The sequence below is a fragment of the Cajanus cajan genome, chromosome 6 (assembly GCF_000230855.2).
Source record: "Cajanus cajan strain Asha chromosome 6, NIPB_CcT2T_4, whole genome shotgun sequence".
NCBI classification, from domain to species: Eukaryota; Viridiplantae; Streptophyta; class Magnoliopsida; order Fabales; family Fabaceae; genus Cajanus; species Cajanus cajan.
Window position 1 is genome coordinate 60247931 of NC_138522.1, and position 25520 is coordinate 60273450.

Genomic DNA, 25520 nt, shown 5'->3' on the forward strand with positions numbered 1-25520 from the left:
AACTGGCGAGAGGTTATTAAGGTTAAGGTAGTAGTACCGTGCGTTATAAAACGAAAAACCTCTTGGGAAGAAAAGAGAGTGAGTGAGCCCTGCCGCACCCCATGAATCCTCTACTTCCGCTCTCGGGATTCGCGAATTAAATATAATTTTTTATTTCTCCCTTACTCTTACTTCACCCACTCACACTCTCATCTTCCGATTCATTCACTTCCCAACTTTGCCATCACCTCATCTTCCCATTCATGCTTATGACAAAATTAGAATCTCGATAAACCATTTCCAATTCCTCTTTCCGATTTCGTTACAGTGCCAAGATGCAAGGGTTTACGGCAACAACCACTGATTTGGCTGAGCTTCAGTCCACCATGCGAGCCATCGAGCACGCTTGCACTTCCATTCAGGTTCCAATCACTCACTCATTTTTCATTATTTCTCTTTCCACGTTTATATTCATATCGCTGCAGTAGAGAAGAAAATAATGTAGAGATAAGTAAGAATACGAAACTCTTTTTAAGTGGATGTGAAATCGGATTCAGGATCGAAATGCTAAAACTCCGAAAATATCTGTTCGCTCACCTTGGTTCTGGTTATGGCTTCTTCGTTTTTGTATGTAACTTGCTTCGGTATTTATTTATTATGTATTTCGATGGCTGTTGTTATTCCTACCTTGCTTGGCGGAATAACCGGAGGAGGGGAGTGGAATTTCATTAGTCGTTACAATTCAAATATAAATTTTATTCTGTTTAGAGTAGAAGGTTATCACATTCACACTTAAAAGAAAAATCTATGGATTATATGCACTTATGGTAGCATTTTACTATATTAACAGTTTTTTTTTTTCTCGTACGGAAGTTATTGGAAAAATTGCAGGTGTGAAACTCAGGAACATTGCAAGTGTATTACTACTTTTTTTTTTTTTTCATTTATTAGTAGAAAGTACTTGACAAAGACTGAATGTATGTAGCACTTACTGTCAGATTTTCAACATTTTCCACTATTGTACCGCACTACTAAAATTTTGTTTTAAGTTTTAACTCCTCGTTGCTATTCTAGTCATTTTGGTTCTTGTGGATTACCCATTCATATAGTCTAGGAAGACTTGCATACATTATTCACATGTGAAACTTTAAGGGAAACCTATCCTGCTCTGTGTTCAATATATAATTAGATTTTGCAAGGAGTTGGGAAATGCCATAGTCCCACTATTGTCTTGAAGATATATTTTCTTCAACATTTTCTACTCCAATTTCATGTGGGTGCAGTGATGGATTAGAGTTTCTGCAAGAATTTGTCAGAGACCAAGAAATAAAATTGAAAGATACTGTATTATTGAAAACGAAATGTATTACAGAGATAGAATCTGCAATACCCACAGAGCACAGCTCCTGACCCACTACTAACGGAATTCCCAAAAACTGTCCCCCTTCTCTTTCCTCCTCCCTCTAAAATGAGAATCCACCCAAAACGTAACTAACTCCACGTTCCCTCCTTGCATAAATTCCCCTTTTACCCCTTCTACTAATATTTTTTATTTCTCCTATTATATGTCTTCCATACCCATGGCCCATGGCTGAGTTGGACTGGGCTAGCTATTTTATGGGGCCTGACATTGCCCTCTCCTTCAACAATAGCCTTGTCCTCAAGGCGTACATCAGGAAATTGATTGGTAATAGTAAATGCTTCTTCCCAAGTTGCCTCCTCAACAGGTTTCCCACACCACTTGACCAACCAGTATGGAACAAGAACCCCATTCTTCTGTCTTTGTTGAACTGCCAAAATCTGCTCAGGTGTAATGTTCTCAAACACTTCCGCTTCCAAACCTGCAGGTAAGTCCACGGCCTCTTGGTAGTTGCCAACAGCTTTCTTGAGTTGAGAAATATGAAAAATGGGATGAATTTTGGAATGTGAAGGAAGCTTTAACTGATATGCTACCGCCCCTATCTTCTTCTCAATTTGGTAAGGCCCATAGAACCGAGCAGCCAATTTAGGATTAATTCTTTGTGCCAAACTTTGTTGTTTGTGTGGTCTTAGCTTGAGAAAAACCCAATCTCCCACTTCATAGGAGTGATGACTCCTTTTCCTATCTGCATACTTCTTGATATGTCCTTGAGCTCGCTGTAGATGATACCGTAACTGTCTAAGTGCCTCATCCCTATCAATAAGCTCCTTCTCAACTGATTCTACTTTGGTTTCACTCGTAACATACTGCACCAATGTAGGAGGTTTCCTGCCATATACTGCTTGAAAAGGACTGACCCCTGTCGTGACATGAAAAGTGGTGTTATACCACCATTCTGCCCAGTGCAACCAATTGACCCAAGTCTTAGGCTGTTCAGAGCAAAAACACCTGAGATAAGTTTCCAAACACTTGTTAATAATCTCTGTTTGGCCATCAGTTTCTGGATGATAAGAAGAACTCATCCTAAGCTTGGTGCCTTGGGATTTGAATAATTGAGTCCAAAAATGACTTAGAAAAAGGGGATCCCTGTCACTGACTATAGACTTGGGAATCCCATGCAATTTTACCACTTCCTTCACAAACAAATCAGCCACTGTTTTAGCTGTAAATGGATGTCGAAGGGAAAGAAAATGAGCATATTTAGAGAGTCGATCCACCACAACTAGTATGGTATCAAGTCCCTTGGACTTAGGGAGAGCAGTAATAAAATCAATGCTTACATCTTCCCAAATTTGTTCTGGGATATCTAATGGTTGCAGTAACCCAGATGGACATTGAGCTTGGTATTTCTGTCGTTGGCAAATGTCACACTCTTTAACAAAATCTTGAACTCTCTTCTTCATGCCACACCAATAAACATTTTCAGCCAATCTTCTATATGTCCTATAGTAGCCAGAATGACCACCCGTAGGTGTGCTATGAAACTCATGTAAGAGAATTGGAATCCAAGAAGAATTTGCTGAAATGACCAACCTGCCATAATAGAAAAGAATATCATGTTTTATAGAAAATCCAGGCCTAGATGTGGGGTCTTTGTGCAAATCTGAAACCACCCCTTGCAAGTAAGAATCATGATGAATTTCTTCTTGCACCATACTTGAGTCCAACCATTCTGGTTTAGAAACCAGAACTTGTAATTCCACTTCTTCCTTACTCCTAGACAAAGCATCTGCAGCTTTATTTTGAGGACCAGGCTTATAAATCACCTCAAAATCATAGCCCAACAATTTAGTGAGCCAACATTGTTGATCAGGGGTAGAAATTCTCTGCCCCAACAATTGTTTCAAACTCCTTTGATCAGAAAAAACCTTAAAATGTCTCCCTAAAAGATACGGTCTCCAATGTTGAATTGACAAAGCTAGTGCCATGAGCTCTTTGTGGTAAGCCGATTTTGCCAAATTTCCTTCAGAAAGAGATTTACTAAAATAGGCCACGGGTCGACCCTCTTGCATCAAAACAGCACCCAACCCTCTTCCTGCAGCATCACATTCTATCACAAATTCTTTTGTGAAATCTGGTAGCCTCAAAACTGGTGCCTCTGTCATAGCCTTCTTTAGCCTCTCAAAAGCCGTTTGAGCTTGTTCCCCCCAATGAAATCCTTCCTTCCTTGTTAAATCTGTTAGAGGTTTAGCAATTTTGCCATAATCTTTAATGAATTTTCTGTAATACCCGGTCAATCCCAAGAAACCCCTAACACCTTTTACCCCTTTTGGAACGGGCCACTCCAAAACACTTCTCACCTTTTCCGGGTCCATTGCAACTCCATCCTCCGAAATTACATGGCCTAAATATTCTACTGTCTTCCTGCCAAAATGACATTTCTTTTTATTCGCTACCAAGCCATGTTCTTTTAAACAAGACAGCACATGCTCCAAATGTTGGATATGAGACCCCCAATCTCTGCTATACACTAATATATCATCAAAAAACACCAAAACAAACTTCCTTAAACAATGCCTGAACACATCATTCATCAAGGATTGAAAGGTTGCTGGTGCATTCATTAACCCAAAAGACATCACAAGATATTCATAATGGCCATTATGAGTTCTAAAAGCAGTTTTAGGAATATCTTCTTCTCTTACCCGGATTTGATGATACCCTGACTTTAGATCCAGCTTAGAGAAATAAGAAGCTCCATTCAATTCATCAAGCAATTCCTCTATGACTAGTATAGGATACTTGTCAGGTATAGTCTCTTTATTAAGAGCCCTATAGTCAACACACATTCTCCAAGTATGGTCTTTTTTTCTTACCAATATCACCGGGCTTGAATAGGCACTTGTGCTAGGCCTAATGACTCCAAACTTCAATAATTCATCCACTTGCCTTTCTATTTCTTCTTTTTGATAATGCGGATATCGATATGGTCTCACATTCACAGGTTCAGCCCCTTGCTTCAAAACAATCACATGCTCTTTGGTCCTCTTAGGAGGTAAGCCTTTAGGCTCTAAAAACACTTCTGAAAAATTTTGCAAAATACGTTGCAGCCTTCCCTCCTGCTCATCCGTCAATCCTTCACCTTCACATCCTTTTGCCTTTTGAATATTACTAGGCCACATCACCCCATTTATCTCTTGAACCTCCTGATTTAGAAAGCAAAACAAAGACTCAAATACTCTCCCAAGATTGACTTCTCCCTTCAATTGTATCTTTTTCCCCTCATAATTAAATTCCATAATTTGTTTCTTCCAATCAGTAGTTACTTTCCCTAAAGTAGCCAACCACTCCACACCTAAAATCAAATCCACATCCCCTACATCAAAAACATAAGAGTCAATGATTATCTGCAACTCATCCAATTCCACCAATACTCCATTACAACGTCCTTGCACTTTTTTTTTGTTACCATCCCCCAGTGTTACTTTTGCAATTGTAGTCTGCCCATAATCCAACCCCAAAGAATCCACCACCCTTGAAGAAACAAAATTATGTGAAGCTCCACTATCAATTAAAATGATCACAGGAACGCCTTTAACCATCCCCTTGATCTTCATGGTTTTAGGTTGAAAATCAGTCCTCTTTTCTACATTACAGCTACTAAGGAGCGAACAAGTGAGCTCCTCTGGTGGCTGCTCCTCCATTTCTAAGGCCAATACTTCATGTTCCCCACCTTCTAACTGCTCCTCATCCACAATAATTAATTTCAGTTGACGCTCAGGACATTGATGCATTGGGTGAAAGTTTTGACCACATTTAAAACATAACCCTTTTTGTTTCCTTTCCATTAATTCTCCATAAGATAAGTGACGCACCCCACGATCCCTACCACCACCAAATCGCCTCTCTCCGGTACTTGTGTTGCTTACACTAAGCCTTTATTCTTTGATTCATCATGACGAAATTCCCTCCTTTGCTGACCACCTAAGTTTCCTCCAGATTTTAACATTGCAGAATACTCTGTTCCACTACGAGAAAACAGAGTACGATTTTGACTCCCATCAACTACCCCCAAACCCCTCTTATATAAGGGTTTTAAGTGAGTTTCCTCGAGCAAATCAGCCTCAATCGCCCTTGCAAGCTCCATCATTCTCACCCTGTTGTCAGGTTTATGTATTCTGACCTTCCTCCTAATTTCTGCTCGAAGACCATGCATGAAATAGGCCATAAATTGTTGCTCTGGCATCTTAGGGACTTGAGAAGTTAAGTACTCAAATTCCTCAATATAAGAGGTCACTGTTCCCTCTTGTTGTAACTCTGCAAGACTCTCAAAAGGATTCTCAACGAACGCTCCTCCGAACCTCCGCAGTAATGCTACTTTAAGACCCTCCCAAGATGGTTCAGATTCACTGTCAAACCAAAGATTGAACCAATGCACAGTGGATCCCTCCATACAAATCTTAGCCAAACGCACCTTCAACTCAGGTCGAGTTTCCTGAATTTCAAAATACGTCTCTGCTCTTGATATCCATGCACCGGGGTCACTGCCATCGAAACTCGGAAGCTCCACCTTCTTCACAGCTGATCGAAATTCGGATAATATTTGCAACTCCAAGGGACTTTGATTATGCGACCCACTTTCACTCGAACCCGACGACCCAACATTCGAAACATTCCCACCTGAGCCTCGTGACAAACGAACTTCCATTTGCCTCATCTCCTCCATCATCTTATTCATTAGACTCTGCAACTCCGATTGGGCTTTCACCTGGTTCTCCGCCAAATTCTGCACCGTGACCTCCAACAAGCTTACACGACCGTCCATCGCTGCTGAGGTTCCTCCACGTCCTTTGGGCATAAACTCTTTCGTTGATGACTCAGGCAACGGATCCGGCAGGTCGGACCAATTGTCAGAGACCAAGAAATAAAATTGAAAGATACTGTATTATTGAAAACGAAATGTATTACAGAGATAGAATCTGCAATACCCACAGAGCACAGCTCCTGACCCACTACTAACGGAATTCCCAAAAACTGTCCCCCTTCTCTTTCCTCCTCCCTCTAAAATGAGAATCCACCCAAAACGTAACTAACTCCACGTTCCCTCCTTGCATAAATTCCCCTTTTACCCCTTCTACTAATATTTTTTATTTCTCCTATTATATGTCTTCCATACCCATGGCCCATGGCTGAGTTGGACTGGGCTAGCTATTTTATGGGGCCTGACAGAATTTGATTTGAAATATGGACTCATAGGATTGTAAATACATATTTAGTTATGTTCTTATTCTTTTTTATGCATTTATTTTCAGATGCATTTAAATCCAGGAGCTTCTGAGGCAGTTATATTGTCATTAGGCCAGTCTTCTCAGCCATATAAGACTTGCCAATTCATTCTTGGTGAGTTTACATGTGTGCCAAACAAAATATATGTTTTCTGTCTTATGTAAATGATACTGCTAATTCGGATGATAATTGACAGACAAGAATGTGGGAGTTGACTTCGATCTTGATTATGTGTTGAAAGACAAAAATTTCGCAAACTAGTTTTGATCACAGTGCAGGATCTACTGCCCTTTTAATATGTCAAAATTGCAGTTTGAATAATTTACTTAAGAATTATGATTTAATTAGTTTGTCAGATCATTATAAAGCATTTTTGTTGTTGTTTATTAGTTGGATGAAGAAAAAAAAAGTCTGGTTTTACTTTAAATTAAATAAGAAGTAACTCTAGTTCCTTCTTCAACCTTAACACCCAAACAAGCGGAAAATATTGCATTTCTTTTCCATATTTAAACATCTGAAAACAGGAAGAAATCAATTTCCTTGCCCCCAACTTCCCCTCTGCTCAAAGGCTTTCAAATATAGTGTACAAGATTTTGCATTGGGGAGAACAGAACTTCAGAATCAGAAAATCTCTGATCTATAAGGCCAACAAAAGTCCTTTATAATGTCCAAACCAGAAGATATATTAATTGTGACAGATGATATTTTGAGGTTTCTTTACTGGTCAAATTCCTATTGTGTGGTTACTTGTGTGTCTCACCTATCAATTTTTAAAAAATATGGGGCATCTTATTCATTATTTTAGTTTTGGAACATTTTTGTGCATCATTGTCATTCATTATACTTTATTTAATGCCATTTTTAAGATTTTGCATCCTGAGCACTGTAGTTTGTTTGGTATTTTGTATTCTGGTTTAGATCATGCTGTTACTTTAATGCTTTTGTGTATGCAGAAAATTCCCTGGTCGCAACTGCAAGGTTTCAAGCAGCAGCAGCAATCCGAGAAGCAGCTATTAGAGAATGGGGTTGTCTTAGTGCTGATGACAAGAGAGGCTTGATAAGGTTTTCTGTAACCTTCGATTCCACTAACTTTTGTGCTGTTTTTGATATTTACATCATGAGTGGTCTTGTTCACATAATTTACAATTAAGCATCTTTCTTCTGTACTTAATTATAGTTGTTCCATTCCATTCATTACCCAAATAAATGTTGTACCATTGACAGCATTACCCAAAGGTAAAAAATGGGGTGAGTTGTGTATTGACTGTATTCATAGTTTGAATCAGTGAGAAATAAACCTTGTTGGTTTGGGTCAATAAATCCCAAACACATCCATCCCATCACACCGTGACCCAAGCCAAATCAGAATTTGATTGGGTTGAGTATTAAATTTTCCTAAAAAAGGACCCAACCCATTTATTTGGTTTGGAACAAAAATTCCCCTAAACCCAATGCCACCCTTTTTCTTTTGTGTGTGGTGTGCAGTGGTTTAGGGGGGGGGGGGGGGGTCTTTTGCATATTCATGCTATGTATGGTCATGATGGTGTGCGGGATTTCTTGCATATGAGAATGTTCCAGTCTTCTAGAAGGTGGTATTTTTTTTTTGGGGGGGGGGGGGGGGCGCAAGGGGGGTCTTTTGCATATTCCATGCCATGTATAAGCATGATAGTGTGTGGGATTTCTTGCATGTATGAGCATGTTTCAGAAAGTAGAGATTCTTATGTCATGTTTAACAGTCACAAACCTTTGCATAATGTTTGGGTTGGATGGAAATGGAGGGGAGAGGGGGGGGGGATTTTTATAAACTTCTGTTGTTTGGTTAAGCTTTTAAGAGGAGAACAAAACTTCTCATATAATTTTAGCCCCCTTCCAATTTTGGGGAATTTGGAGGGGAGGGGATTCAAAACATTTTCAAGGTAATTTCTAAAATATCCTTACTTATGTTTCTAAATTCAAAATTATAAGGGTAAACAGGTGGAATAGTTTTTAAAATCACACTCCTTTCCTTGCAAACTGAATAAGAAAAGAGTTAACTCTCATCTCCTTCATTGAAATCCCTTCCCTTCCTTTGAACCAAATAGACCCTTTTGACGGGAGAAGTTATTATGAGAAAAATAAAATAAGAAAAAGAAACGAGCTTTTTGGGAGTGGATTTTGCTCATGGTCTGCAAAATTGAATGAAGCACAGAATACTTAATGAGATACAAAATCTCAAAATAACATTCAGATGGCCTTATCAAGACTGTAAAACACAACTGATGTATTTTTACTACTTTAAATCCAAAATGTGTGGGAATTTAATAATAGTTATACTTGAAATTTTCCCTGTACCCTAAAAGAGGAAAACATTGTTGTGCTATTTGTTCTTAAAGTTTGCTAATTGATCCACCTACATGTGGTGCATGCAACCATGTATGCTTTTCCAAATGTACTGTTTTAGCTTCAAGTAGTATAGTTGTTCCTTGATCCTTCCGCAAGATCTGGGATCCAAATATCTGTGTCACTTGTTTGATAGTTACAACTTACAAGACAACTCTCTATTAGACTCAGTCATACTCATGCTACTTGATAGATTCCTATCATTACCATTTGATCTATTGTTATTTATTCCTCTTTAAATATTTGTTACCTGCAGTTTTTGTCTATGCTATGTCATGCAACATGCTAGTTCTCCTGATGGCTTTGTCCAAGCGAAGGTTTCCTCCGTGGCTGCTCAGTTGATGAAAAGGGGTTGGTAAGCAGTGCATTTTGTTTTTGTTTAGTTTATTTAGGAGCTTAACTGAATATGAAACCTGCATATGCAACCTTGTCTCATGTATAATTGGAGACTTGATTCTTTAACAAACTTTTAGCATGTCTGTATCTTACTTTAATGAAGACAATGAAGGATTGTCAGATTCTCATTGAATTGAATGATTAGCTTTGTGGGCTGGAGGAGCTATTACTGTCTTAGAACTTGAATCACCAGAGTGTGATATATGAGTGAGTGCAGATGCTGGAGATATTTTGTCAAACTCCTGCATTGTAAAAAATCTTACAGTGCAGATACAACTTTAGTGCATCCATATCAATTATTTACATTTAAAGATAGTTATCCAAATTCATTTTCACTTTCAATAAACATCAATGACTTCTAACCATTATTTGTAAATGGCTCGGGCGAACTGACCTGATTTGTTTGCAGCTGCAAACATGGTATGGGTGTAAGTGGCTCAATATTGATTTATGATCCTAACCAACCCAGCTACATTTCAGCAGGTTGAATTGGACATTTTTTTGTTGACCCAATTACAATCAAGTTGGGTAATAGGTTAATGAGGTTTTAACTTGATCAACTTGACCTCTTAATAATGATAAATACTAATTATCTAGTAAAATCTAATGAATCTATCAAACATGAGACACATCATTTAGTGTTATTTTCACTAATTTTAAGCGCATGATGCTCTCAACGTAACCTCTTGCATTTTAGTTTGTTTATTGTTATTATGTGATCCAAATAATTGTTAGTGTTTCTTAGGACATTTTTGTATTTTTCTTGTTAGTGTTGTTAAGGTCTGTTGGTACATCTATTATGTCGTTTGTAATTTTTAGTATTGTTCTGGACATGTATTATAACTTGAAAAATTTTGTATTTCATTTTTCTGCTTTTTTTGTTTTTCAAAATTTTAGAATAAATTATTCAGTTAATCAATATACCCAATTACTCAATTCGACCTAGTCATTTGTCAAAATGCTACCTGACTCAACCCAACTCAACTCGATTAAGTTTAATTGTGTTGCGTCCTAAATTCAGCCAAACCTCAAACCCGCTTACACGATTAATTTTTGGAGTGATGATTTCACATTCTATGTGAGAATGATCTGTTGTGATTCAGGAATTGTGTGTCTTGTTGTACACACACCAATCTTATTTATAGAGTGAATACAATAAATGATAGAGATATGAATCTCTTATATTATGGAAACTAATCTAATCATATCCCTAATTGATAGTGAGGATAATATATGTAATATATGTATCCAACAATATCTGTACAATATCTGTAACACTCCCCCTCAAGCTGGAGCATATATATCATATGCGCCAAGCTTGTTACAAATATAATCAACCCGAGGCCCTTTAAGAGATTTTGTGAACACATCTGCTAACTGGTCACTAGAGTGGACAAATTCAGTGGTGATTTCTCCTGAGAGCACTTTCTCTCTTACAAAATGACAATCTATTTCTATGTGTTTAGTCCGCTCATGGAAGACTGGATTGGAGGCAATGTGGAGAGCAGCTTCATTATCACAGATGAGTTTAGTTCCCTGAGTGTCTCCAATTTGAAGTTGCTTGAGAAGTTGTTGTAGCCATGTAACTTCACTTGCAGCTGCTGCCATAACACGATATTCAGCTTCCGCAGTGGATCTAGCAACTGTAGTTTGCTTCTTGCTTTTCCATGAAATTAGGTTGCCTCCAATTAGAACACAATAGCCAGAGGTAGACCTTCTATCTGATGGTGATCCTGCCCAATCAGCATCTGAATAACAGACAATTTTGGAATTGCCTTTATCCTCGTATAGTAGTCCTCGGCCTGGTGCCTTCTTGATATATCTGAGTATCCGCATTGCTGCAGTCCAATGACTATCACGAGGATCGTTAATGAATTGGCTTACCACACTTACTGGGAATGCGATGTCTGGCCTGGTGACAGTAAGATAGTTAAGTCTGCCAACAAGTCTACGATATCTTTCTGGGTCATCCAATGGCTCCCCCTGACCAGGAAGAAGCTTGATGTTGGGATCCATCGGAGTATCACTAGGGCGACAGTCAACCATACCAGTCTCAGTGAGAATGTCCAGAGCATATTTTCGTTGAGAAATTGCAATACCAGAAGTGGAGTGAGCAACCTCGATCCCCAAAAAATATCTAAGTGGACCAAGGTCTTTCATCTGAAATTGGCGTTGAAGATGAGATTTGAGACGACAAATACCATCAGAGTCATCACCAGTAATGACAATGTCATCAACATACACCACTAAATAAATACAAAGTCCAGATGAGGAGTGAAGGAAGAAAACAGAGTGGTCAGCTTCACAACGAGTCATACCAAACTCAATCAAGACGGAGCTGAAGCGTCCAAACCAAGCACGAGGAGATTGCTTCAAGCCATAAAGAGAACGGCGAAGACGACAAACAAGGTGAGTCTCACCGAAGCAATAAAGCCAGGGGGCTGATCCATATAAATCTCTTCTTGCAATTCACCATTTAAAAAGGCATTTTTAATATCCAATTGGTGTAGTGGCCAATGACGAATGGCAGCCATAGCAAGAAACAAGCGAACAGAAGTCATCTTGGCGACAGGGGAGAAAGTATCCCCATAATCGAGGCCATAGATTTGAGTATAGCCCTTTGCAACCAATCTCGCTTTAAAGCGGTCAATGCTACCATCTGGTGCAACTTTCACTGTGTAAACCCATCGACAACCAACAGTAGACTTGTCAGGTGGTAAAGGTACCAACTCCCACGTGCCACTAGTCTGCAAAGCATCCATTTCATCTAGCATCGCCTGTCTCCACCGAGAATCAGCCATAGCTTCACCTGTAGACTTGGGAATAGACACAGAATCCAAAGAAGAAACAAAAGAAAAGTAGGAAGGAGACAATCGATGACAAGAAAGAGTACAAGCATATAAAGGATGAGGATTGCGGGTAGTGCGAATACCTTTATGAATGGCAATGGGTAACTGAGGCAAAGGATGTTCAAGTGCAGGAGGCATTGCTAGAGAGTCGATTGGAGCAGAAGATGAAGCTGGGGGAGTTGTAGATGAAACCACCTGTGGATGACGTGTCCTACGCTGATAGACAAGTAATGGTGGTGGATCAATGACTACAGCCGGAGCCGGAGTTGGAATAATAGGTTGATCATCCAAAGAAGTATGACTAGTAATATCCTCAGACAAGAAAGGAGAGGATGACTCAAAGAAGGAAACCTCAGCGGAAACAATATAGCGTTGAAGTTGTGGACAAAAACAACGATACCCTTTTTGGAGTCTAGAATAACCAAGAAATATACACTTGAGAGACTTAGCAGAAAATTTATCTTTACCTGGAGTGAGATCATGGACAAAACATGTACAACCAAAGACGCGAAGTAGAACATGATAGAGATCTTTTTGTGGATATAGGATGGTGTATGGGATTTGATTGCTGAGAACAGAGGAGGGCATGCGATTAATCAAGTAACAAGCAGTAAGAATCGCATCACCCCAGAATCGAAGTGGAACTTTGTGATGAAGGAGAATAGTACGAGCTGTCTCAACCAAATGACGATTTTTGCGTTCAGCTACACCATTTTGCTGTGGTGTGTGGGCACAAGAGGTCTGATGAAGAATACCTTGGGAGGAAAGAAAGGACTGAAATTTTGAAGATAAATACTCTTTTGCATTATCAGTGCGTAAGGTTTTAATAGATTGACCAAATTGGGAAGTAATTTCAGTGAAAAAACTTTGAAAAATATGAAAAACATCAGAACGGTGTTTCATTAAGAATACCCAAGTACAACGCGAAAAATCATCAATAAAGGTAACAAAATAAGAATAACCTAAAGTTGAACAGACTCGACTAGGTCCCCAAATATCGGAGTGAACCAGGGTAAATGGTGACGCAGCACGTTTATGGACACTAGATGGATAAGATTGACGAACATGTTTTCCTAATTGACATGACTCACACTGGATGTTTTTAACAGTAGAAAGGTTAGGAAGTAAAAGTCGTAATTTTTCCAAACTGGGATGACCAAGACGTTGATGAGCAAGATCAGCAGAGGTGGAAACACACGCAATCGGTGATGAGAGACGATACAATCCCCCAGACTCATGTCCTGCTCCAATCGTCTGTCCAGTACGCCGATCCTGAATAAGAACAGAATTATTAACAAACAACACAGAGAAATCAAGGGTACTGGTGAGTTTGCTAATGGAAATTAAATTAAAAGGACAACCAGGAACAAACAGAACAGAGTGTAAAGGGAGGTGAGGGAGGGGGTGAATTTGACCAATGCCATGAACTTTAATTTGAGAACCATCGGCAAGAGTAACAGGTGGCAAGGAGTCGGAGAAAGACAATTTAGAAAAATAAGATTGATTACCAGTCATATGATCAGATGCACCGGAGTCAAGAATCCAAGGTCCAAGAGAAGGAGACTGAGACATAAAGGCTACAGGATTACCAGAGTGAGCCACGGTAGTGGCAGGCGAGGCAGATTGTTGAGCTGCTCGAAGCTGAAGAAGATCTTGATACTCAGAGGCAAAAATAGTGACATCTGTAAGAGAGGAAGAGCCGGCAGAGGAGGTAGTATTAGGCACATGAGCAACATTCGCTGATGATGACTGTTCTCGGGCCTTTTTGCGACAGTTGACTTCAAGATGACCAAAGAGGTGGCAATAATTGCAACGACTCTTCTGTTTTCCACGACCTTCGTTACGTCCATTACCACGATTAGATGAGTGAGAAACAAGAGCAGAGGAGTCTGTAGCAGTTGCAGAAGGAGTAGCAACAGTATGAGAGATGGAGAGACGCAACAATTGTTCACTAACAATGTCGTATGTAGGAATAATAGGGGCAGACAAAATCTGATTACGGACAGACTCAAGCTCAGGAGGAAGACCAGCAAGTGCAAGAATCATGAAGAATTGGTTTCGCTGTTTCTCAAAACTCGCCACATCAGAGGGGTAAGGCATTAAATTATTGTAATCAGCAATCAGACGGTCAAGCTTACTCAAATATGTCTGTATGTCCCTATTCTCTAGCTTAGTGGTCATCATAGTGGTGATGACGTTGTAAAGACGTTGAACATTATTAGCGTAAACTTTCTTGGCCTTGTGCCAAACATCGTAACATGTGTCAAATGCTTGATAAGAATGTTGAAGGTTCGAAGCAATAGAAAACCAAAGAACCGTACACAGCGAGGCATCAATTTGTTGCCACTGCTCACGGTGATCGGTAGCAATCTCAGAAAAATGAGTGGTTAAGTGGTCGGCACGTCCTTGACCACGAAACCAAAGCTGAACCGCAGCTGCCCAAGTGGTATAATTGGCTGCTCCGGTCAACTTTTCACACGGAATCGGAGGAATGTTGGTAAATGTCGTAGTTGAAGTAAAAGCAGCCATGAAAGACGAATATAAGTGGCAACGATTGGCGGTGGCGGAAATCTGCGGCGGCGGCAAACGGCGGCGGTGGTCGGCCGGCGGTGGTGGGCAGCCGGTGAATGCCCCTGCAAGAAGAGAAAAAAAATCTAAAAGAATAGACCTAAGCTCTAGATACCATGTTAGAATAGTGGATTAAGCCTAACTCAACCCTACAAAACCGGCTTGTAAGGTGAGGGTTGCTTTCCACTTATATATTATTCAATTGCCTAATTTCTAGTCGATGTGAGACTTGGGTTTTTCCCAATACACCCCCTCACGTCCAGCACTATTGGGCTTGGTACGTGGATAAATGGTGGGTGGCCCTTTTTAATAATCTAGGATTGGCGGGACTTGGGTTTTTCCCAATACACCCCCTCATGCGTATGAGGCATGCATCAATGGTGGGTGGCCCATTTTTAAAGTGGATCTAAATGGCTCTGATACCATGTTGTGATTCAGGAATTGTGTGTCTTGTTGTACACACACCAATCTTATTTATAGAGTGAATACAATAAATGATAGAGATATGAATCTCTTATATTATGGAAACTAATCTAATCATATCCCTAATTGATAGTGAGGATAATATATGTAATATATGTATCCAACAATATCTGTACAATATCTGTAACATGATCCAACACGATTCAGAGCATTTTCTGCTATGTGCATGCCTTGTTGGGGAGGCAAAGAAGCGTTGTATCATATGATCCTACACATTGGATGTGATTTTGACAATATTGGATAGAACCTGAGTCTTGTAATCTTCTTTACATATTGACTTTGCTACAACTATGAACAAGCTTTGACTTAGTTATACATGAAGTCTTGAATAGTAATTGATTTAGAGGTATATGCTGCTTCCTGCAATGGACTTGTTCTAATTGAAAATGCATTGTAGTAAAAATTCCTTCTGTTTTGGGCATATATTATGGCAAGCTTTGTGTCTTTTCTGTAGAAGGAAAAGATTATTATATTCTTGCAATTGGTTAACGTTTTGTGGTTATGGATTCATGGGTCTTATAGTTGGTTTGGTAAATATTTTCTATATGTAGGCTTGAGTTTGTGCCTGCGGAGAAGGAGGCTCTTTTTTATCAGGTGCCAATATATTTTGTATTTTTGTTTCTGTTTGCAGTTTCCTAATTTCTTTTAGCTTTGGTCTCAGTATCACTCTTTTTGCATGTCTGTTTTTTTAATATTCCTTCTGCTCATATTTCTGGACTCAAAGTGAATAGTTTTGTCACAACTCTAATTATATGTGTGAAATGTATCATTGTGCTGTTCAAATCTCTCAGAATTGATTACACTGATGACTGAACAACTGGAGTAAAATTGAGTGGGTAGGTTGGGTTTTTTCTTTGAACAAAAACTATTTGCTTGGGTGTTTCGTATGGGATTGGAATTTGGAACAGTTGAAATTCATTACTAATGCGTGAAACTAAATTATTTTAAACAAATTCTAATTAAATATTTAAGAAGGCATTAGGACATAGTCTTATCTCTCTCTCTCTCTCTCTCTCTCAGTAGAAGAAGAATATCTTGCCTTACCTTTTGCCTTTCCTACACATCTTGCTAAGTCTTCCCCAAAGAAGGCATTAAGGATGGTTAATATGTTCAAATGACTAATCATTGCAATGTTTAATTTATCCTGGAATATAAATATATTCACCAGGATACCCTAAATCATATTTCTCCATATTTTAAGAACCTAATATTCTTCTATCCTTGATCTTTTCTATGTATTCTACTTAATTGTAACACAAGATTTTGTTAGGATATCTATTCAGGATTTTAATTTTGCTCCCAAACATTCACCTTTCATGCAAGTCTGACAGTTTAATGTACTGCAGGTGAACCAGGCTATTTTGGGCAATCATGGCATAGATGTGCAGTTTGCTGGAATCAAATTCCTTGAATCGTTGGTATGAGATTTTTAAAAATTTAAGAGATTTTAGCCATTTTGTCTTATTGCTTTGGCCGTTAAGTATACCTGTGTTTTTGTAGTTTTAATTTAAATTCAACATCTATAGGTATCAGAATTTTCTCCATCTACTTCAAGTGCTATGGGCCTTCCAAGGGAATTTCACGAGCAGTGTAGAAGGTCACTTGAGCTGGACAACCTGAAGGTCTTTTTAATTTCAAATATTTACTTTTAGTATTCTTATACCAACTTAATTGAAGTTTTTTCATTAAAACTGAATTATTTTCTGAATTAATATTAGTTTTTCCTTTTTATTTCTTTATATTTCCTATATTATAGACATTCTACCGTTGGACACAAGAAGCCGCTTCAAGGGTCACAAACAGGATTATTGAATCTGACTCTGCTGTACCTGAGGTTAAAGTTTGCACTGCTGCATTGGATCTTATGCTTCAAATCCTGAATTGGGATTTTCATAGCAACACCAGTGACACAAAAATAAATGTAAATGTCTTCTCTGCTGGAGTTAGAGAAGATGGCGATTCTTCCAAAAGGTCTGAATGCCACCTAGTGCAGGTAATCAGTTGGTTTGATTGCTTATTAACAATTTACATACATTTGTTAGAATGAAGCATAACACATTGATCACTGTCACACATTAAACAAGAAACCTCATGATTAGCATCATAACTAGAAATTGACTATAAATCTCCCATGAATTGGCCTTTATTCTATTTTTGATTCTTACATGCAGCCTGGTTCAGATTGGCGTGATGTGTTAATATCAAGCAGTCATGCTGGATGGCTTTTGAGTTTATATGCAGCATTGAGGCTGAAATTTTCATGTGAAGGATACTGGCTTGACTGCCCTATTGCAGTTTCTGCTCGAAAGCTAATTGTACAATTTTGTTCTTTAACAGGAACCGTATTTCTTTCTGGTACAAGTCTTCCTTGTCTTCCTTTATGCTAATTGTATGTGCATTTTCTTAGAATTACAATCTTCGGGTTGATAAGTATTTTAACTGTCTTGATGATGAGATATATGGCTTTTCAAAGGATGGATTTGATAGAGATGTTAAGTAGTTTTCACTAATAGTGCGATCATTCTTGCTCAAGTGTTTAATTAAACTATTTGGCTGTCGCACAAACTTTATCTTTTCTAAGACATATCTTCTGGAAAGCATGGAATGAGACTATAGTGATTAAGAGTTTGGCTTCTAGAAGTGGATATTGCTTAAAAATATTGAATTGTTCTACTACATTTGCAGTTCTTGCATCAACAACATATAAAGTTTCAAACTGTTACTCTTACAGTTGTACTGCAAGATTTTGATGGATAACTATTTATTGCTAAAAGGATCCCTGATCAGTCTTAGCCTTGGGGACTCAGTTCTCTGTATCATCATTGCAACCCCCACCCACTAAAAAATATAAGTTGTGGAAATCCTTGATTTGAATTTCTTTGTCGTTGTTTGTGCCGTGACTTAGATGATGGTAAAATGCACGAGCAGCATCTTCTGCAGCTCCTGTCTGGGATAATAGAGTGGGTAGATCCTCCAGATGTCGTTTCAAAAGCCATTGAAAATGGGAAAAGTGACAGGTTTGGAGGATATTCATCTGCACAATGCACATGTGAATGCACCCACCCACCCCTGCACATTTTTTTTAATGTGTATATTTACTGTCAAATTGATGTTGTTTTCATTCAGTGAGATGCTTGATGGTTGTCGTGCATTATTGGCCATCGCAAATGTAACAACTCCTTATGCATTTGACAGTTTGCTAAAATCTATGAGGTCAGTGTAATCATAATTTAATTTCTATTGCAGGTGTTTTTCGGTGCTAATTGTAATGATAGTTGAAACAAATTAATGTGAATAAACTTTTGTTTTGATACTTCAGGCCCATTGGCACTCTTACCTTTTTGTCAATGTTGATGTCTGAAGTAATTAAAGTCCTCATGACTAGTAACACAGAAGAGGAGACTTGGAGCTGGGAAGCACGTGATGTTTTATTGGATACTTGGACTGCCATTCTAACGGTATTCATTTAAATTCAATTATTTGAAACAATTACCCTGTTTCCTCTAACTCTAATAACATATCTTCAATATAAAATCAAAATTCTGAAGTTTGTTTAGTTCTGGTCATTACGCTGAACTATGTTTATTGCTCTTTCCAGCCAATAAATACCATCAATGTGAATGCTTTGCTTCCATCTGAAGGGATAAAAGCTGCTGCCAATCTCTTTGGTTTCATTGTAGAATGCGAGCTACGACGTAAAATCTATACGCTACTTTCTACAATGCTGTCATTTTTCTGTCATATTACTTGCTTTCTTTTTCCTCATGTACTATCTCGTGATAATGTGAATTTCCTTTTTATTTAGTGGCCTCTGCAACAGCATTTAATGATGAGGGCGATTCTGACTATCTTCATGCTTCTGTATCTGGTACGAAACAAAGATTATAAAACTCGCATATGCTAGCATTATGTTGTAATTTATGCTCTTGTTAATATTGCCTTTGCTGTTGCTGGAGTTTCCTTGAGATGTACTACTGAAGAAAGAATACAGACTACATAACAAAGCAGATATGGGAAGCTGACAGAGTCTTACTTTATAATGTGATTAGTCAGGGCTTGGTTGAGAACTCAATTCAGTGCTGAAAATGAAAAATTGTTGCCTTGAAAATGATTTAGTGGCTTTTGTTTATTATCTATGAAAATTTAAGGTTAAAATGTGCTAAAATTCCATGGTCATTGAAGCCTTGTTGGAGAACAAGTGCCACATTCATGGGTTAGAAACAAGTTAAATGATATTTAAATAAAAGGGCAATGAGTCCGAAGTGTGAGGACTTCTTTTGTGCACACAAGTCACTCAAGCTGAAAGACCACTAACTCACTCTCTCACTAAAGGACAAGGACATGCTCATACATTCTAAAATAGTGTTGGAGCATATATTTAAGGGAAGACCTGAAGCCCAAATAAAAAAATAGGGTCTACAAAAAAACTCAGTAAGTGAAGACAGACCTGTGGCTTCCAGAAGTCAGGAAAAAAGGGGCATTCAAGCTGGAAATTGAAGGCATGTTACTATTGAACCAAGCTAGTTGGAGTCAAGGGGGAGTTTTGGAGAACAAGCCCTGCATTGGTGGGTTAGAAATAATTTAAAGAGTATATATAAGCAAAGGGGTCATGAATTCAAAGTGCTGAGACATTTTTTGGGACAGTGACCACTCAAAATGAAAGGCTAGTAACTCACTCTAACACTCTTGGACAAGGGCCCACCTGTAAATTCTAACATACCTTTAATTGTAGCCCCTTCCTTGATTAGTTCAATTCCATTTCTATTGTATTGCACTTTGAACAATACTATATTGCAATTTGAAACAAAATATAGCTCAAAATTATTGTATTATTTTTGTATTACATTAGTATTAATTGGAATGAAATATTTCATAATTTTATTTTGAATTATTGAATTGGAAGGGACTATAATAGATTTTCACAGTTCACTCCAAGGTTATCAATGGTGGATGGCAGAAGGCCAAATTTTTGTCACATAAATATGCAATCACAGCCTATATATAGTACCTCCATAGTGGGCCTCCCTTCACAAATTGCCTATGGCAGAGGGGTTGGAAAAAACATCATGTTATGGCAGCACTATTACTGTTATTTAACAACATTGGTTCACCCATTTATTTTATTAAACATCAATGATGTCCTTTAAAACACATCCAGTTTTTGTTTGTACAAACTTAGTACTATAATGTTTCATTACCAAAAATTCAAATAGACCTCATATTAGGGCTTGATGAATTTCCTTCTTTTAATGGTATTTATTGCCTTTGCAGCCATGGATGAAAGGTTAAGCTGCTATGCTCTTATTGCCAGAGCTTCTATTGATGTTACAATTCCTTTACTCGTGAGAGTATTTTCAGAACGGGTTGCACGCCTTAATCAGGTTGGTTTTATATTTGAGTCATGTTAGTAACATACACTCCAACACACTACTTTTGATTGAAATTTGTTGCGACTTACGAAATGATGTTTACACTCGCTACTTAACTAACCTCAATAAAATTGAACCAGTAATAAAGATTGTGTTAGAAAATCAGTTGTTAGCATTTGTCCTATAAATTTGCTTTTCTGCCCCATCCCTAAAAATTGATATTAGTAATTGTTCTGACTGCAAAAATTGATATTGGTAATTGTCAATACTGCAAAATTGATATTAGTAATTGTTGTGACAATAAAAATGAAATGAGTAATTGTTCAGATTGCAAAACTTAAGCGAGTCATGGGCCAGAGAGCCAAAATATGGAGAGGGGATTTTTTTTAAGGAGGATGTAAACTTACGCCAGCTTATGGGAGTTGGATAAAGAAAATTGTACTTCTGGATTTGTTGAAGAAACACACAAAATATAAGCAATGTAAAAAATGGAGGATATGTGACAGTCTAAGGAAGACATTCTATATTAAAGTGTTCTAAAGAGAGAGAAACTGAGAAAATCTCTGAAAATAAAATTGAGTATTCTTGTTATCTATTCATAGCTCTCTATTTTTTTATTTTTACAAGTTAAGCTTGTCCAAGAAGCTTCAAACTAACTGATAGTTACAGGAAGTCAACAAACTAACCGATAATAGATTCTAACAGAATATTAGTGACTTGGGAACATTCTAGAATATAATGAACAGCAACCTGTGATAGAAATTATTCATGTAACAGAGGTGCCGCACTATATCTATCACCAAATAAAGAATCCAGGAAATTAATTAAGCAAGGAGCTCTCACCCCTGAACTTTTAGTGAATTTCTTTTTCATTACAAGCCAATGACCATACCAAGAACCCTGGAACTGCTATCAAGATTTTACTTTTACTTCCTCCCCTACTCCATTGCAGTACAAAAAAATGGTTTAACATCAGCTATCATTACCCACTACATTCCAAGTATTATAGGTCTAGGACTCTAGTAACTAAACTATAATTAACAAGCAAGTAACTTATGATAACAGTGTTCCTTGCTGTTAGATTGTTTGCTGTTAGAATGTTAAATTCTCTCTCCATGCTGCTGTCCATAAATGATAAATCAATCTTTCTAGGATGCCCAGCCTGCCAAATGAAGAGGTTCAGCTGTTGTTTTTCACCTAATAAGATACAAGACAACTTTAAACATCAAAACAACCATTCATTTAGCGTTCTATCATCGACCACCATAACCATGTAATCATATAGATCTAGGGTTATAATAACCCCAGAATAATGTTTGGTACCCATCTTGTGGGTGTAATTCACCTCACATCAACTATAGGTGCAAAATCAGAGTTTAGGTATATAAAAAATGAGGTGGGACCTGCTGGAATCAAATGATAAGAGACTTGTGATGTATGTGTATTCAAAATCTAATATAACTACATTTTTTAGTGCAATTAAATCAGAAACTAGTTAAAATAACAATAGTTTTTTGATGAGCTTGAAGCTTTATTGGAGTACAGTTTTACTCCTTTATTGTTACTTTCGGTTATTATAGATAATTAGGTTATCTTTCTGTTATTATAGATAATCAGGTTATCTTTCTGTTATTATAGATAATTCGGTTATTATAGACCAATCTTAATTGGCTCTATAAAACCTGTCTTGTACTCTGTTTTTCAGCAGTTAATAAGTTACATTCTTTGCCTATTGCAAATCTTCTCTCATCTCTCTCTCTCACTCTCTTACTCCTTTTATCTCTCACATATAATTCCTTTATGGTATCATAGAGCTTCTTGATCCCCTTCTTCTCTTCGTTCGTTCGCGCTCGTCCAAAACCTCTCCATGGCTGAATCTGCCTCTACAATGAATTCTTCCCCACCACCACCGCCTCCTCCACCAATTCATGCCCACCCAGTCAACACCGTCCCACCCAAGAATCCTCCCTCTAACTCCCATCCGTCTCTCACCTTCTCTCACACCATCTCCGAAAAGCTTGACACCAAGAACTATCTTCTTTGGTGTCAACAGGTTGAACCCGTCATCAAAGGTCACCGTCTTCACCATTATCTTGTCAACCCCCAAATTCCTCAAAAATTTGCAACGCTTGCTGACCGAGATGCTGGTCACATCTCTGAATCCTATCTTGCCTGGGAACAGCAAGATCAATTGCTACTATCTTGGCTACAGTCCTCCATGTCTAAAGACATGCTTACACGAGTCATTGGTTGCAAGTCCTCCTTCCAGCTTTGGGACAAAATTCACACCTACTTCCACTCTCATATGAATGCCAAAGCCCGCCAATTGCGCAATGAACTTCGCAGCACCACCCTTGACAATCTGTCCATCTCTGAATATGTGCTTCGAATTCAAACCCTAGTTGATGCCCTCACAGCCATAGGCGACTCAGTTTCTCCAAAGGAACATCTTGATATAATTCTTGAAGGTCTTCCCGAAGAATACGAATCCACCGTGTCTCTAATTAGTAGCCGTTTTGACCTTCTAACCATTGATGAAGTCGAGACCTTGCTCCTTGGCCATGAATCCCGTCTTTTGACAAATTCAAGAAGAAAGCCGCTGCCTCCATTAATGTCACCACTGCCGTCACTGAACCTGACCCATCTGCCACAAACCCACAAGCACACCTTACTCATCAAAACAATCAGTCTGGCCCTTCTCATCGTCGAGGGGGTCGTACCAATTCTCGTGGTGGTCGTTTCTCCAATTGGGCAGGACGTGGTCGAGGCAGATTCGCTGGGTACCAATGTCAAGTCTGCCACAGGTATGGACATGTTGCCTCTGCTTGCTATTATCGTTTTGATGAAACCTATGTCCCATCCTCACCCCTTGAAGCACCCGCGTACCCCTCCAACAACCAACATACAAACCCAGGCGCATGGTACAACAATCAACCTACCTTGTCTTCTCCTTATCAGCATGGAATTCTTGGACCTAGACCTCAATTTACTCCTCAAGTCCAATTCACCTCCACCCAGCCACAACCTCAAGCCATGATTGCATCATCCTCCTCTTCCAGCAACAACAATTGGTATCCGGATTCTGGGGCATCAAATCATGTTACCAATGTTTCTCAAAATATTCATCAATTCACTCCTTTTGAAGGACCCGATCAAATCCATGTTGGCAATGGACAAGGGCTTCACATTAACTCCACAGGTGTTACCACTTTTCATTCTCCAATCAACCCTAAGTTTCAATTTGCTCTAAACAATCTTCTATTTGTACCATCCATCACAAAAAATCTAATCAGTGTTAGCCAATTCTCCAAGGACAATTCTGTATATTTTGAATTTCACCCCCACATTTGCTTGGTCAAATCACAGGACACTAATGAAGTTCTTCTCCAAGGCTCGGTTGGTTCAGATGGCCTGTACAAGTTCCCTGCACTCCTTCCTAATCCCAGTACGCAATCTGTCCAGCAACAGCAACTGGCCAGAATTTTTTCTGTCAATACTGCAGCAACAAGCCCTGTTTCCTTTGCCACTTGGCACTCTAGATTAGGACATCCCAATGTTGATGTAATGAAACATGTTTCACGGAACTACAACATTCAACTTGTGAGCAATAATAAATCAAATTTCTGCACTCCTTGTTGTCTTGGTAAATCCCACAGATTACCTTCCAATCTGTCCAGAACTATTTACAATACACCCTTTGATTTAGTATACAGCGATTTGTGGGGACCTGCTCCGGTTACGTCAACTTGTGGATATCAATACTATGTAACTTTTGTCGATGCTCACACACGCTTTACATGGATCTACCTTCTCAAGTCTAAAGCTCAAACCTTTAATGTTTTCAAACAATTTCACGCTATGGTTAAAAATCAATATCACCACCCAATCAAAGCTTTGCAAACTGATTGGGGTGGTGAGTATCGTTCCTTCACTACTTATTTGAATGAAGTTGGAATTCAACACCGTCTAATCTGTCCACACACTCACCATCAGAATGGAGTTGCTGAAAGAAAACACAGACACATTGTTGAACTTGGTCTCACGTTGATGGCTCAAGCTGAATTACCTATGCAGTTCTGGGATCACTCCTTTCTCACTGCCGTTTATCTCATCAATAGACTCCCCTCCTCATCTATTCAAAATGCTGTCCCTTATCATAAGCTCTTCCATCAACCACCAGATTATCTCTCTCTTAGAATCTTTGGTTGCTCCTGCTTCCCACATCTTCGGCCCTACAACAAACACAAACTTCAATTCCGATCCCAAGAATGCGTTTTTCTTGGTTACTCTACCTCTCACAAAGGTTACAAATGCCTTGCTGCTGATGGACGTCTCTACATCTCCAAAGATGTAGTGTTTAATGAAACTAAATTTCCCTACAAGGATCTTTTCTCCTCTTCCAAGGCTAGTGACTCCCAACTTCCTATTTCAGTTCCTCTTACTATAAATCCCACTCCCACACCCACTCATGCAACCAGACTCACCTCTCCCAATCCACCAACAACCTCACCAAGCCTAATCTCTGATTCTTACAGCCCCAACACTGCTGCCCACACCTCTCCCTCCACTTTATCCATTCCCACATCCTCCAACCTTGAACCTTCCTCATCTCCTATTATTCACCCTCACAATGTGCACCCTATGACCACAAGAGCAAAAGATGGTATAGTTAAACCACGCCTCCAACCCACCCTTTTATTAACCCAGGTTGAACCAAAAACCACCAAACAAGCCTTATCTAATCCGACCTGGTCTGCTGCCATGCAAACAGAATACAATGCTCTCCTTCACAATAACACCTGGTCTCTTGTTCCTCTTCCACCGCATCGCACTGCTATAGGCTGCAAGTGG

The 25520-nt window shown here is 38.8% G+C and overlaps 1 protein-coding gene across 15 annotated transcripts in view; it reads left to right on the forward strand.

The window, feature by feature from the left end:
* The window catches only part of LOC109818196 (exportin-4 protein), a 36435-nt gene continuing 10915 nt past the window's right edge, over nucleotides 1–25520 (forward strand). For 3 of the 15 annotated variants that reach the window (XR_014427577.1, XR_014427579.1, XR_014427578.1), the window contains exons 1-15: nucleotides 12–401; nucleotides 6652–6739; nucleotides 7579–7687; nucleotides 9261–9359; nucleotides 15852–15894; nucleotides 16647–16718; nucleotides 16827–16922; nucleotides 17057–17293; nucleotides 17472–17655; nucleotides 18206–18317; nucleotides 18427–18513; nucleotides 18620–18758; nucleotides 18899–18995; nucleotides 19106–19168; nucleotides 20572–20681. Coding sequence is in view for 5 of the 15 variants with exons in the window: in XM_083059192.1 (XP_082915318.1) it covers nucleotides 315–401; nucleotides 6652–6739; nucleotides 7579–7687; nucleotides 9261–9359; nucleotides 15852–15894; nucleotides 16647–16718; nucleotides 16827–16922; nucleotides 17057–17293; nucleotides 17472–17655; nucleotides 18206–18317; nucleotides 18427–18513; nucleotides 18620–18758; nucleotides 18899–18995; nucleotides 19106–19168; nucleotides 20572–20681 (1623 nt within the window). In the remaining 10 variants the exon portion in view is untranslated. The other 12 variants (XR_014427582.1, XR_014427583.1, XR_014427580.1 and 9 more) reach the window with 10 other exon arrangements.